The sequence below is a fragment of the Primulina huaijiensis genome, chromosome 14, assembly GCF_012295235.1.
Source record: "Primulina huaijiensis isolate GDHJ02 chromosome 14, ASM1229523v2, whole genome shotgun sequence".
Classification (NCBI taxonomy): Eukaryota; Viridiplantae; Streptophyta; class Magnoliopsida; order Lamiales; family Gesneriaceae; genus Primulina; species Primulina huaijiensis.
Window position 1 is genome coordinate 4453175 of NC_133319.1, and position 16313 is coordinate 4469487.

At 34.1% G+C, this 16313-nt stretch overlaps 1 protein-coding gene across 1 annotated transcript; it reads right to left on the bottom strand.

Annotated features, from left to right (window-relative positions):
- Positions 1-5807: 5807 nt before the first annotated feature.
- On the bottom strand, positions 5808-14757 carry LOC140956915 (protein ENHANCED DISEASE RESISTANCE 2-like). Its single transcript, XM_073413855.1, has 21 exons — positions 14300-14757; positions 12740-12814; positions 12540-12593; positions 12400-12465; positions 12270-12325; positions 11666-11790; positions 11548-11594; positions 11378-11475; positions 10817-10912; positions 10671-10735; positions 10517-10588; positions 9978-10124; positions 9403-9722; positions 8875-8938; positions 8582-8757; positions 8036-8137; positions 7856-7906; positions 7634-7777; positions 6985-7080; positions 6365-6466; positions 5808-6214 (listed from the first exon to the last, which is right to left on the bottom strand). Exons 1-21 carry the CDS (start codon positions 14453-14455, stop codon positions 6122-6124), a joined length of 2205 nt encoding a protein of 734 aa, XP_073269956.1. The 5' UTR covers positions 14456-14757; the 3' UTR covers positions 5808-6121.
- Positions 14758-16313: the final 1556 nt, after the last annotated feature.

The following is a 16313-nucleotide window of genomic DNA, read 5'->3' on the forward strand; positions in this document are numbered from 1 at the left end:
CTCCCAGGATTTATAACAAGTTTTTGAAAAATTTATTTTGTTATAACACTATATTATATATTAAATATATAAACAATAAATAAATAAACAGTAAAATAAATATTATTACTTTTGTTACCTTTTTCTTCTGTTTTGGAGCTTGGAAAAATATGGAGGACTTTTAGAGCTTCGTGCTGATAACGTGTTGTGAAAAAGTAAAAATTTACGGTAAAAAGTAAAAATCTCAAACTCTCAAAATTATCACACTACACACTTTATAATATTTTTCTCTCAACTCAATTGTCTCAAATCTTTACAAATGAAGACCTATTTATAGGATTTCTTTACAAATAATCCAAAAATATATTTCATCATTACATACATCATCACACACTAATTTTCAACATTCAACACCTAATTTTCAACATTCAACATTATAATTTTCAACACAAATATTTTTCACATTTTAACCAGATTCATATTTACGGTACTATTTTATAATATAATTTATTATAATATTTATATTTACACTCCTACACTATATTTTAAGAAAGATGACGTTAGTTATCTCTTTTATTAGCTTTAATATTTGGGTTTTATCGAAATAGCTCACCAAAAATCATTCACCAAGTCTCCCGAGAAGAATTTACACGAACATAAATTGTACCCATGCCTAGCTAGGCAAGTATCAAACTATATCTAGTTAGTTTTTATATATATCGATATAAAAAAAATTTGAATTTGAAAAATTATCCAGTCTTGTAATTTTAAAACCCATTACATATATATCTGTACAGTTAAATATTCATTTTCACTAGGATTTTTATCTATTAGTTTATAATTATTTTTTATTAACAATATTCGAAAGTTTTGATTTCTAAATATAAACAAGATAAACATCCTTAGTGCTAAATCATATACGGGATGGATGATTCTTCTCTTTGAATCTATTATTCACAAACTCAGTAAAGCCCTCAGACGATTGGACTCTCATAAAAAGATGGCCAATCTCACACTGCCTCCCTACAATCTCCAATCGACAAAAAGAAAATATCTTCCAAGAATGTTAAAAAAAGTTGAATTTAAAAAAGTTTGGTAAGCAGATTTTGTCGACAATCGGCGAGTAAATTTGCAAACCCACATGCAATTATCTAGCACAGATTAAAAAAATTCGATTAAAATAAAATAAGACTCAATCTAACTCTTCAAACCCACGTGCAAATATCTAGCATGCACAGATTACATCAATCCATCAATTTCCTCGATCAAGATTAATCAAGAAAATCCTAAAACCATAAGGAAGGTTCTACAGATCTTTGGCAGTGCGAGGCAGTGACCACATGATGGAAAATCGATTTCAAGGCGGAGCAAGCCACCTTCTTAGCCCTCCTCAACCGTGCGCACTTCACCCCACCACCATTGGAGTTTCTTTTTCTCACAACATCCACCTCCTCTGCCTTATAACAACTGAAGCATCCAATCGTTTTTTTGTAATCTTCTTCTCTGGTAAAAGGATAGCTTCTCAAAAACAACTGTCGGCTCATAAAGCTCGCCACTACCATAGGATGACCGTACATGCGTACCGAGCCATCATGGACGTCAGCGATGATCGACTCCAGAAACTCTCTTTCGGAGTCCGGTCTCTTGAAGAGGTTATTATAGGTGGCTCTGATCGTGACACGATCTTTGAATATATCGCGAGTTGAGTCCATGCTTGATTTTCCTTGCCGGAAAATTGAATCGGGTGTCGTCAGTTTTAATTTCTTGCAGCTGTAATATTGTACGAGGTTTTTACGTGAGTGGGCGTAGGGTATATATAGGTTTTGGTTAGAACTGCACAGGATTAAAATTCTATCAGGAATCAATGACCTATTATATTTCCTTCTTTGTTGGATTTTGCTTTATCTTATATTATTCCGGTTGGACTCTCTTTACTCGCAAAATATATTCTTCATATATCTTGTTACAATATTATAATTTTTTAGGAAAATAACATTTTTTTGGTTTAGTAATTTGTTTTTTTTTAATCTACTAATTTTCAATTTTTTGTCTCTTGATACAATAACTTCAGAATTTTTTGCTATTTTAATCTATCTACCACCGAAATGTTTTTTTTTTAATATTAGAAAACACGTACTGATTAGATGGTGATTTAAGCTAAATGTACCAAAAATTTGTAGATTTATTGATTTAGAAGGAAAACCAATTTATTTGAAAGTAATTTAATATAAACAAAGTCGAACAAATCAAACAAACTTTACAAATTCTATGTATTCCACTATAACCGTTCAATTACCATGACACCAAAATGTGATTTAATAATCATCCAATCAATGTATTTTTTGGCGAAAATTGAATATTTCGGTTGCAGATGAATTAAAATAGCCGAAATTCAGAAGACATTGTACTAAGATTAGTTGACCAAAACAAAAAAAGACGAATTAAAAAAAATATTTTCCCTAAATTTTTTTGATACATTTTCGTTTGTTATTATGATTACGATTTACTAAATCTCTTGTAGAAACGTTTGAATAATTGCTCATATCCATGCATGGTCCAAATGCTTAATTTTCCGCAAATCATGAACTCGTGATTAATTATATGGTTATTATACGAGAATTGTCTCACTCCATGTTTTGGGATCAATATTAATTTAATTTTTAATAATTGGATACATATTTATATATGTTTACAATTTTATATTGTAATTTATAATATTTATATTTGCACATGCATGTACACTATTATAAAAAAGACGACGATAGTTGTCTTTTTGTAATTTATTATCTATACTATGAATAAAGCAAGATGGTTGAATAATAAGTTTTGATAAAGTTTTTTCTTATTATTAATAATATTGCTCAAACAGTATTGTGGGTTTTTCTCACGTATATATTGGTTTTGGTGCGTAATTGCCTAATGTCCTCGTGGTATAGCATTGAAATTCAATCGAAGAAATTTAATTGTTCATGTCGAAGGTTCAAAAGATGAAAAAGATCTAGTAAAAAGATTGCAATTTATAAAAAGCCGGTCACTAGAACTAATTGTAAAGCCAACTAAAGATTGCAAGGAAAAAAGAGGGTGAATGGAGGAGAGTGAGTAGATTTCTGGAGGAGCATAACCATAAGATGTTTGCATCTGATCAAACTCACTTGTTAAGATCAGCACGCAATATATCAATTACAACAAAGTCTACTCTAGAAGCTATGGTGAAAGCTGAAATTTCTGTATATAGTATTGTTTAATCTTTTATGGAAAATGAAGCATGTGATCTTGAAAATTTAGGTTTTATTAGAAAAGATGTATATGATCATATAGGGGTGGGAAAATATACTGAAATATCGAAATACCGAAATATCGTACCGAAAAAATACCGAAATTACCGAAAAAATCGATATACTGAAAATTTCCAGTACCGAAATTTTCGGTATCGGTATCGGTATCGGTACGTAATTATTTTTTTTTTTCGGTTTTCCGGTATATACCGAAATACCGAAAATAATTTTTTTTATTTTTTTAATATTTAAGTTTGATATACCGAAAAAATGTCGGTATACCGAAAATATTTCGTTATACCGACATTTTTTTGGTATACCGACAAAATTTTCGGTGTCGGTACGGTATCCGGTATGAACTTTTTCATATCGAAAATTCGGTATACCGAATTTTATACCAAATTTCCGGTATCGGTATAGAAAAATTCCATACCGATATTTACGGTACGGTATACGGTACCGTAGTTCGATACGATATACCGTACCGTACCCACCCCTATGATCATATAAGTCGGTTGAAAAAACATACCAAAGTTGAGAATGGAGATGCCACTACACTTATTCAATATTTTATAAATAAGGCGAATAAGGAAAATTTTTTTTATTTGAACGTGCAATTGGATGATGATGATAGAGTGATGAACTTTTTCTTTAGGGATTAAATATGTGCGGTTGATTATGAATATTTTGATGATATCTCGTTGATTGATACAACATATTGAACAAATAAGTATAATTTGATATGTGATCTTTTTTTTTTTGGTATAAATCACAACATGAAGAATGTGATGTTTGTCTTTATCTTTTTGTGGGATGAAACTGAAAGTTTTTTTGAATAGTTGTTTACATTATTTTTTTATTCTATGATTAGAAAACAACCTCAAACTATATTTTCAAACTAATATCAAGACATGATGAATGCCATTGAAACAATTTTCCACAATCACATCATCGTTCATGTCAGTGGCATATAAATCAAGATGCTCTTTTGCACTTTGGGAGTTTAAATGGCAATTGAGGATTTAAATTGTGATTCTGAAGATAAATTTGAGGTTGCGTGGAGAAATATGATTAAAACATATAATTTGGATGTCATAAATGGCTAAATGAGAAGTATAAACTTAGGGAAAATTGAGCCACTGCATGCTTTTAGTAATGAAAGGTTAGTGTGAGACTTTTAGCTACTTCGATGAGTGAGGCCACAAATATGGTTAAAAAAAAGGCAGATAACAAAATGAGTTCTTTGTATAAATTTGTGATGAATTATGCAAAGATTCAAAATAAATGACAGGAGAATGAGATACCCGTTATCTTGGTAAGCTTGCACAGATTTTGAAAAATAGTCCATTGTTGATTTATGTTGCTAATGTTTACAAGATTTCCATATATCAGTTATTTGAAATGGAATTGGTTAATTCCTTCAATTGCAAATTTTTTGAATCGTCATCTGATTTTGGTAATGATTGTAATTGGATCGATGTGAAAGTTGAAAGTAAAATCTCATGATGAACACTCCAGGGTGAGTTATGTGGTGTTCGATAAACAAAATCAAGAAATAAAGTATAGCTGTCATAAAGTTGAGACAATGAGAATTTTGTGTAAGCATACTTTGATGATTTTAACTGTATAGATGTCATTGTTTTATCCAACTATTATATTTTGAAAAGATTGATGAAAATGTGAGAAATATAGTAAACTCTACTTTTGAAGATAGTGATAGTGGTGTTGGTGGTCATGTATCTGACAAGGTGTTTGAAAAACCAAATAATGAGATCAGTGTATGATCCAATTCAACTGAGCAAATCCGACGATGATGCGAGAAAAAGATTATATAGATTGGTTTGACACTACAAAAGATGAAATCTTTGACCTTTGTTCAAAATTTGAGTATAGATGACCAGAGACCGTGCGATGATATTCGAATGGATGGTCACATAGATCAATGGATGGTCACATAGATGAATTTTGCATACATAACCTACTTATTGTTAAAGCAAAAGAAGTTACAAATACAAATATTATATATACTAGAGCAAAAAAAAAAAGAAAAAAAAAAGGAAAAGCTGAAATTTCAAGTAAAAGTTTTGATTTATTTAAAAATTACTCGTTATACAGTTAATCTACCGCTAAGTTTGTAATTTTCTTGAACTTGGTGGGTTCAAAAAGAGCAAAAAAGAAGGGGCAAAATTCACAAAATGCCACCAACCATGGAGTTGGTGTCGGACTCAGAGTTGGTGGCGGAGATCCGGGAGATTTCAGCGAAGTTTATATCTGAATTACCACTCAACCATGGTGGGTTTGAGAGAGAGGAGAGTCAAAAACTTTGAATCATGTCTCATTTTTTTTTAAAAAAGGTAAATTAATATTCACGTGTCGATTGATGGATGGCTAAGGGTACTGCCCAGTCAGTGCAGTCACAACCAACCAGTGACAACTTAAAAGTAAGAAAGGAGTCTTGCAATTTACCTCTGTCCAATTTTAGTAGACAGACAGCCTTCACTACTTTATGTACTCATGGCACGTGGCATGCTGTAATTGGTTTTCACATGTTCATAATAACAACTACAAGTATATCTTAAAATTCCAATCCAAGTATAATATGAAGTCTCCAAGTATAATATGAAGTCTCTGGCAAGACATGGAAACATATTATATTTTATTTGGCCCCTGCATATGGACAACCAAAATATAATAATTCCAGTTGGTGTAATGAAAGAATTATAGGTAGCAAGAACACCGCCATCTGCATTCGTTCATTCATTCTTCTGTCAGCAATCTTTAAATTTTCTTTGCAAATCAAAACAAGCTGCTTTTGGAGGGTACCGGGACTTGCTAATGAATTAACATGTAGTTTCATTTACTCAGGTTTATGGTTTCACTAGTATGGATTTAGAGACGTCCAAATGGTTGAGACGACATGTTCCAATGAGATACTCCGGTAGCTCTTCTGGTGTATTAGCCTGCGTGCCAGAAAATATCATCAGAATCATGGCTGGGTTGAATAACGCAACAGCAACGAGCACACATGGGTGAAATAATAGTTATTTGAAAATTTCATTTTGATACACGACTTTCTAGCACACATTATGCGAGAGTTGCAGATAGTTTACCTGTATTAGAAATGCCATCTCAATGACCAGATTGTTCAGGTAACCGAGAACAAGGCTGACCACACCTCGTGCAACAGTGGACGAGCCAATGTCAATCCCAAGCTGAAATAATTGGACATAGCGGCTATAGTGTTATGTTGTAGACAAGAGATCAACATGTCATGCAGACACATAGATGTGGAAGAAAGAAACAGAACTATCATTAGAATATCCCACTTTTGATGGAACAAGTCTCTTGAAATCATCGCACCAAAGGCCTAAAAAGTAATGTCTCGACTATTCTTTTGCCTGGACGGTTGACACGTTTTGTGCTACCAGCAGACTTTAAGGTAAAGATGTTGCAGATGGCAAAAGTTATAGCTAATTCATTAATTACTTTAAAATTGAGAAAAAGGAGATAATATATTAAGAATTGAGGCATTTACCCAACCAAGATCAATTTATCAGGTGCTCAAAGATGTAAATTAAGTAAGACTAAGAGAACTAATTAGTATGTACATAGAGCCCTTATTTATGTTGAAGAATGGTCATGTTAAGGAAATGAATAAGGGGATCAAGTTCGTAAACAACCCCATGCAATGAAAATGCATAGAAAACTCTTGTAGTCCCAAACACTATACCTCCAAGTAGTTCTTCCCACGGAAATAATTAATTTCTAGTGCTTGGCCAATCAGACATGCCTTTTTTCCGACGCTTTGTTTGACTATCCATGAACCCTGAGAAACAAATATCATGATCAGTGAGATTTGCATAACTCCTAGCCTTTTGTAAATAGGATACAATTCTCTTGTGGTTTTTCTCGATCAAGAATGAAAGAAAAGAACTTGGTGGAGAAATTATTAGATGAAAGCAGGGTAAAATATTCACGAAAAGAGAAGGTCTACGGAAAGGAACCACTGATAATTCAAATTATTTTAAGCATACTGTTTACAAATAAATCACCTAAATACAATGTCCAATAAGTTAGATTGCTTCTGTATGAAAACATCACCTCAACATTACACAAGTTCTTCGAGATATGATCAACCAACATAACCACCAACCAAAGGGATGAAGTTGCCAGTAAGTTAAAATGGAATTAAGAAAACAGTATTGAAGAATGCACATAAGACATACAAAAGAAAATCGAAAATGAAGTTCAGAAAACAGTATTTGAAAAATGCACCATCAGGTCTGAAATACAAGGATCTGGAGTAAACTCATGTTACTTGCTTTATTCAATCAGAAGAGAGTGCAGTTATGTCTCACACTGACAACCAGGTCACTGACCTTGGAGATGTATGGTATGAGCTTGAATCTTGGATTTCTGTAAGCATCATCTCCATTGACAAAACTTTCAAGCAAAGGAGCATCTTCCAAAGGAATGCTCATCATATAGTACAAAGCAAGGTTATATGTCGTGGAACCTGGGACCTAGTCCAACCAAATATTTCGCAAGTATTACGCAAGGACAACTGAGAACTCGTTTAAAATGATAGAAGCTTGATTCACCTGTATGTTTATGACAAAGAAAAATTCGGGCCCCCCCTTAGCAGCATATTTCTGCATGGTAAACATAAGAAACCTCTTTTTCAGCTTCAGAGATCAATGTGCAACTTTTACAAGTGAATGATTACAAAAAGTTTACTAGAGAATATAAACTGTAGAGATATGTTCTAATAATGTCAAGACCTGAACAATACCCCCAGGACGGCCTCCAAGATCATCTTCTCGCTTGTCAGATCTCAACCAATCAGCACCTACCATTTCCATCAATGTACCTTTCGCCTTAATCTGGGGTGAACCATACGAAAAATTACCATAAACCCAATCCACACAATTTTATTCCTAAAAAAGTACTTCATTCAGACTATACATAAAAGCCAGTACTACATAGACAACTGATGAAAGCTCTGATTGAGGATGTCAGACACAAATACAAAAGAAAGTTCAGGAGTTGGTAACAAGTTTGAAATATGGTAAATTATATGTAAATTAGGATTTATGTACATGATTCTAAAAACAAATAAGCAACCAAAACCGAATGGCTTTATTTTTTAGGTGCGTAATGGACCTTAAATTTTTTTGATTTCAATGGAAAAAGATAACTGCAGTCCATTGTCATCTTGGAGATACACAATAATGGTAAAATTAGAACCAAACACAGAAAAGGCTCCACGTGACGAGTAACGAACAGTGATATGTCAATCAATGTTGAAATTCAAAAGGGAGGATCACCTTTTTTCTGTCATCCAAATATGTCTTTCCACGAATCAGAAATGTCGAAGGATCTGTTTCTGTCCAACTACAGAGCAAATTACAGGTAGAATCATTTGGAAGGGTGGATCCATAGTTGCATGACAGACTGTCTTCCCTTGATATCTCATGCAAATCAGCATAACCCTTTTTTTGAACTATAACAACAACATCTCAATCTCATTAAGTTCAGAACCTTAGATCAAACTTCATCACTCTACTGTGAAGCGGGGTAAGTGGAAAAAATTACTCAAATAAATGAGTTTCGTACAAACCTGCAAGATCATGCAATTTTTTCACAAAGACGGCAGCAGTTGATAGTCTGGGTTGACGTGTATCCTGAAACACTCAACTAGTAAGTAACATATATTTTTAGAAAAATAAGAGTGGGAGAGAATTCTAAGGGTAGCATTTAAAACAAAGATTGGAAAATCCTCTCTTTTATTAACAGTAAAGTAACCCTCAGCCTGAATAATTAAGTAAAAAAATTCAGCACTTCTTTTTCTTTTGACAGAGAATTATATCCCTGATATCCAGCAGATTGAAATCGTCCATTCAGGAGTTGTTTCCTTTCACATATGATATAAAAAATTGTACCTAAAATTTATTTTACAAAACATTGTGCCAACAGCCATATCTAGCTTCCATTTATGTCGTTTTATACCAAGGGGCTGAGAGGTGTGCACTTGAGACACAACTGGTAGCCTCTGAATTTAACATATTCTGCTCATTAGTAAATGCACCCAACAAAATTCCATCCTTCAACAAAACAATATGCAATAGTGATAGCAAGTCAGTGGTACCTGTGAGTAAATTTCGGGACCAAAGTCAGAAGGCCAACCATTTTCTGACTGCTCATACTCCAGTGGTTCTGAGACATCAAAAAATTCATCTGCAGCATCATGTAATCCCATTAGACTTGAATGTTCAGAAGGTGTCTTAACAATTTCTTCCTCCACATCCTCCTTACTATTCCCATTTTCCTGCCAAGTTCCAACTTCAACCTTCAGTTCATTTTTACTCTGCTGTAAGCTATTGCTGCTCATCAACTCATTTGATGAGAAATCAGGATNAAAAAAAAAAAAAAAAAAAAAAAAAAAAAAAAAAAAAAAAGGGAATCTTGCTTAATGACTAGAGTTTGACTTTGAGCAATTTTTGTTTCAAAATTTCTGTTATTGCATTGATTCGGTCATCCTCTTCATTATATGAAAACAATGATACCTTATATATCCAGCATCTAAAGAAAACCAAACACCTTAAAGATATGCATGAGCACACAAAAAGTTGTAAAATCGAAATTCTGAAATCAGAATTGGAACTGTGAAGACTTCAGAAAAACCATTTTCAAACTACAAGCAAACAAAGACAAGGAGCACACCAGAAAGTCTCCCCAGCATGCTTATTGTAATAGATCTGGCTGATGAGGTCTTTATATATGATTTCCAGTATTTCCAATCAATAGCAAGCATGTGCTTCACTACTGAACGTTTTCCTTCATTCACCGGAGATATAACATACCCTCCACCTGTGAGGAATACATAGTATCATCCCTAGTCATCCAAGTTCAAACCGCAAGCATTTTGGATTTAACACGGAATTGAAACTATAAAACAATATACAAGGAGCACAGATGACAGTGAGACAATAGGATCAGAAACTACAACAAGAAACAATAAAATAGTCATGAGGCAGCAGATGTAAGCCAACAAATTGCAGGGACCATGATAAGTCATTCATGCTTGTCAGTACCATGGTATGCATTATGTATTTCTGGCAAGTAACATGAAGAGTAAAGCATATACAGGAAACATTTCAGCACATTCTGAGCCAAACATACCAGCTAATATATCCCTGAATTTTAGTGCTAAAATTCATGATATAAATGACCATCAATTCCACATGAAAAACATACATTACTTTTAAGGCAGGCGCGTACATAATCCCTTTGAGGTGGACACTTCCGGTGAAAGACTGAATGGTACAGGATCACTGCAGGGAAAAAAATTTAGAACAATTGAAATCATAAGTAGTGTTTGTTCAATTTCAGCAAACTCTAGCATTACTGCATTACCATAGGTACCATCATCCTCCCTTCGCCAATAACGCCGTAACAGAAGATCTCTTCGCTTCATGCCCCTGCAACAAGCTTGATGCGTATAAACACTTGAAAACAATTAAAAGGAACAGTTTTCATGCAGACAGAGATAAGAATCATACCATGGAAGCCAATGACGATGTAGAAGCTTGTGAACTATATCGGTATGACCGTCAACATGTTCGATCACACAACCCTTATAGAAACAGAAATCCCATCTGCACAGAGTAAACATAAACAGTTAAAACAAAGGATATACATCAACTGGATTTAACAAATTGACATTTATTGAATAATATATAACTCAACAACTGAAGACATCAAATTCATCAAGGCTAAGCCATCCAAAGCAAATAGGGGAAGGCAGGTATGGTTACCCTAAAACAAAATTTTTATTGTCAAATGCTTCACTTAGGAAGGTAATTTGTGTATCTTTGATACATGTTTAGTGATCCGTGTTTTTTGAAGTTAAAATTTTCTAGAGAAGTAAATTCCTCAAAAACTCTCTCACAGGTTTCCAATGCTGAATCAACAAAGGTTACAAATAAATTAATAAAAATGATCTCTCCATAAATATATGTCTCTGTGGGTCTGTATAATAAACACACAAACAAACACACATGTGTGCATGCATGCATTCATGGGCGAGGATATGGTCCATCAAATATTGTCTTTTAACTAACTCTGATCTTGAAGGACCGAGAGACATCAGGGTTTGGAAAATAGCCTCAGAAGTTGCATCAACTACACCGACAGCCATTATTGCTGGATGATCATCCCACTGCAAAACATGAAAATGGTTGTAAATAAAGACAGTTTTGAAGACTTTAGTAGATTCATAAAATCAACCAACCTGCCCTTGAAATTCTTTATCCTTGGCTTCTTTAAATAATCTTAGACCTGCATTTTTTTGTTGTTAGACAAGGCATTTAGCCGGCTGCATAGCAGGACACGTATTGCTTAACCCATACCATTCTGGCAACCAAAAATCTTCCAGGGTGATGGTGCAACCACATCAGATGTCATAATATCACTGACAGAGGATGAACAGATACTCCAGTTTATAGATCGTGAATTCTTATAGGAACAGTTTAGCCTACATGGAATATAGACTGAAACTCAATTTTCATGTCAACAATAATTAAAAAATTTAAACACACTGTCAATTGTTCTTGAAAATCATGAGTAACCTACTTTCTATTTAAAAATCACCCTAAGCACATTTTTATGACAACAGTAAGCAACACTTTGAAGTGTTCAAGAAAGCATCCCGTGGCAGATTTCATATCACACGGGCTTGGGTTCTAGGCATTTCGTGTATGGATTATAATGTGTGGTCTGCGCGGGATGGTAAGACCACCCTTCTGTGGAGGCTGTGTTTAGGAAGATTCGGATTCAAGTTCTTATGTGCTTACAAATCTTATACCCAGATGCTACTCATTTTGATATATTGAGTTAAGCTTGTATTTTCACCTCTTATCTTTTATTTATTTATTGACAAAAAAAATTTAGCCTAAGCACGTGGGACCAACTCCACAGGATCGACAATCAAGCACTTCTAACTTAGATTTATACCTCAATGACCTTGGTTCACTCCCAGAAAAGTCAAAATTCCTTTGATTCTGATCTGGCTGCATAGATTGGAGATTTATCAAATTCTGTCATACACAATAACTTGGCGAACAATCGAAAGAGCAGTTTTGACCTTCAAAGCTGATTCCTGGAAGGAATGAATCCATTTTGCAGCTTCTTCTGGACTGTTTGCTCCTAACTACAAATTACAAAGCCTTTCTAATTATATTGACTCACAATCAACAGGATCAAATGGGAAGAGATATTGCACACCTTCAGTTGATCGTTGGGATTAGTGGTGTTGTACAGAGTGAAAGCAAAAATGACCTGCAAAGCACAAAATTGTAGCAAGAAAGTGATATTCACACAATTCAAACGGGAATATCTCTCTCATTCTGTTATGGTGCATGCAGTAGGTAAAATAAACTACAAATGGAACATTTCCACAAGCAACCATGGCTCTGTGTATCTACCTTTCTTTGAATGCTCTCTCTCCCATTGTCAGTCACCCTTATGCAGGAATCAATAATTGCACTTCTAACAGGATCCTTCAGAAAAGTTAGACTGGGATTAGTCAGTTAATGCAGTCAGTATAAACAAAAAATAATTAAGATATGATATGCACAAAAGTTTTTATGAACCTCGTACTTATATTTACTTCATCATTGACATCTGAGAACAATTTTATGCCATGTAATTAAGCGGTTTACCTTCTGATTGGTATAAGCCAAAACCAATGGTATGCCCAGTACCTCAACAGAAATACATAAACATTCATATAACCACTGAAATTGGAGGTAACTATCAGGGACAACCCAAATCAGTTTCTAAAGGGCATATTTTGTTGATAGTTGAGACGATATGCAGCCTCCATTGAAACCAAATGCAAGACAATAAAACTGCAGCTTATCCATTTTATCGGCCCAAAAATATATAACCACCATCAGTTAGATTCCTCTAGAAAAATTTACAATATATAAGGTTAGTGGACCAGTTTCCATCGTGCTTCTCTAACTTGCCTCCAGATTTCCCAATTCCCATCTTTTAAGTGCACCTATATACATAACCACTGTATCTTCTTGAGAAACTCGATTTTCAACCAAATAACTATAATGACTGGATTCTCAAAATCTACCAAGGAATGGACAAGATTGAAATAAGAACGACAACATCCACTGCATACTGTCAAAGATCCTATAGAAAGCTTTCACGTAATTGAGAAACTCTAAAATGATTCTACATTCTTCCAGATAAAGATGCTTTTCTATTCAGAAAGTAATGGCCAATCAACCTGTAATAGTTGCACAAGCACTAGGAGACAGTAGCATAGTTCTTACAAGCACGCTCTCGGAGTTAACATGATAATTATGGTAACTCGTAAATATTTACCAATCCAAGATACAAATTTCACATGTATTTCACGTGCAATTATAATTCACGTAACAAAATGGCTATACAAACTGAATTTAGCAATACTAAGAGAGTTGCTTACTTGAATAGTGATGTGATGTGTTTCGTCAACGTACTAGGTGTAGGATATAAACGAAATCAAGAAATAATACCAATAATTAAAAGGGTACCACAAAAGAAAGCTCTAAAGATCCAATAACGTACTTCCCTCATGTGGTAAAGGTACGGCCGATGCACCGAAGGTGTAGTGATTCAAGTTTGAGTTTGTGTTCTCTATAGCTCTAGGTTTCTAGAGAATCAATTTATGTCGCCTGGGACCGAGCTTTCAATTGAACCCAATCACACAAACTCCAGATCTCACTTTATCTTTCAGTTTCATGCCTTATTATATTCTGTAATATTTCTCAACAATTCTTGAAACCCGGCATTCAAAAATATTCTAAGCCATCAGCTATTGTACAATTCCAGTTCACTCTGACGAACAGAATTTATCAGCGCAAAACAAACAAAACATAAATTTCCGGCAATGAGCCTAAATTGCCGCAAGAGCCACAAACGGATCAAAACTTGAGTAGTACCACAATATAGCGCTTGAAAAGACAAATCAAGAAAATAAAGTAAACCTCATCATTACAAATCGGAACAGATCTGAAGCTCTTGAGTAGGTGATCTTGAAGAACGAAGTAGCGTTTTCTTGGATACTGAAACCCGATCCGATTGGAGCGAATCAAATACAACCACCCCTCCATTCTGCCACCATCGCTCTGTGATACATCCATTTTCGCAGCTTGTTCCAAACAATCCTCAACAACCCAACTGCCAATTCCGCCGAAAACGCGTACAACACAGTCAAACTATAGTTTCAATCCGGTGAACTATCAGACCAAGCTCACGCACATTAACACAGAGGCACTGCTGCTGCCGCCGCTGTATTTTTTCCCTTTTTACTTGCTTGTATGACAAATCTTTAAAGAAGGAATTCTTGCTTTATTTATGGAATTGCCAGTTAGAAAAGAGGATGCTGGCTCCGCTCGGCTTGCTTTCTCGTTCGTTTTGTCGCTTTCTTTTAGTTGGTTGGATGTTTGTCTTTACTCTCTACTAAATGTGAGACAGATGCTTCAGCATGGCCCGGGACAAATGATTGATACTCGAAATGACGCTTCTGCCATCGTTCTCTTGTTAATTTACACTCCAACCCTTCAAAAGATGCGATCCTATAAATATTTTTTTTTTATTTTCTTAGTTCAACAACCAAAACCAAAACCAAAACCAAAACCAAAACGTTCCCTATAATGATTTTTCTTCATAAATAGAAACATATAAATATATGAAATCAAAAAAAAAAAGAAACATATAAATATATGAATTAAAAGAGCTTTAAATTTATTTTACCCTGATTTTTAAATCAAATTAATTTTTTTCTGGTTAATGGTGAATTATTTTATTTTATTTTCTTAATTAGTCTATCTTTTTTTTAGATACCTAATATATAGGATGGGAGCTCGAACTCTAGCTACTACAAGAGATTTCCAAGATGAAACAAGCGGAGCTAAGCCACGGTTTATAATTAGTCTATGTTTATGAATGTGAACATAATTATTTATGGCATGTCTCTTGTGAGACATGTCAACCTGATCTATATATATTCAAAGGATAATTGAATTCTAGATGACTATTAATATTGAGACTTTTATTTAACTCAATCTCAAAAATTAGCTCAACATGAGAGGATTGTCTTACCTAACTCAATCTCAAAAACTAGCTAAACGGATGATGATTGTCCAAGTTCATATACGGAACTTCTAGAGATTTTACCCAACCGATTTTGGACAACTAACATGCCTCATCACACTCAGGAATAAACATATGGAACGTGAAGTTTACAAAAGGCCCAACTATGGGCAAAACAGGTGGTCTAACTATGGACAGTCCAACACATAACAGTGAAACTTGAGCTCTGATACCATGTTAATATTGAGACTTGAACTTAACTTAACCCCAAAAACTAGCTCAATGTGATATTGTTGTCCAAATCCATATATACAATTCTTATGCATTTTATCCAACTGATGTGAGACAACTAACACACCCCCTCACGTTCAGAAATTTGGAGCGTGAAATTTACAAGTTTCCCAATTATGGGCAATTCATCACATAACAGTGGAACATTGGCTCTGATATCGTGTTAAGATTGATATTTGGTCCTAACTCAACCCCAAAAGCTAGTACAAGAGAATATGATTGTTTAAGTTCATACATACAACTCTCGTAGATTTTATCCAAACGATGGGAAATAACTAACAATTACAATTCTAAAAATTTACCCTCGCCAAATAGGAGTTCATAAATCGTTATATGAACATTAAGGTGCTTTTGGTATGATTTTTTTGATTATTGCCTAAAACGAATTTAATATATTTATTCAACTTTTATTTGGGGTTTAACATTTAGATTAGGAAAAAAATAATTTGAGATTGTTCAGTTTTGATACTCAATTCGATAGACACAGCAACCAATTAAAAGAATACTCAATTCGATAGACATAATAAAGACAGGTTGCACGAAGGCAGAATGTGAAGAAAAATAGCATAATTTTTTTAGCATCATAGTTATCTAGAAAATTATATTTTTGGACGT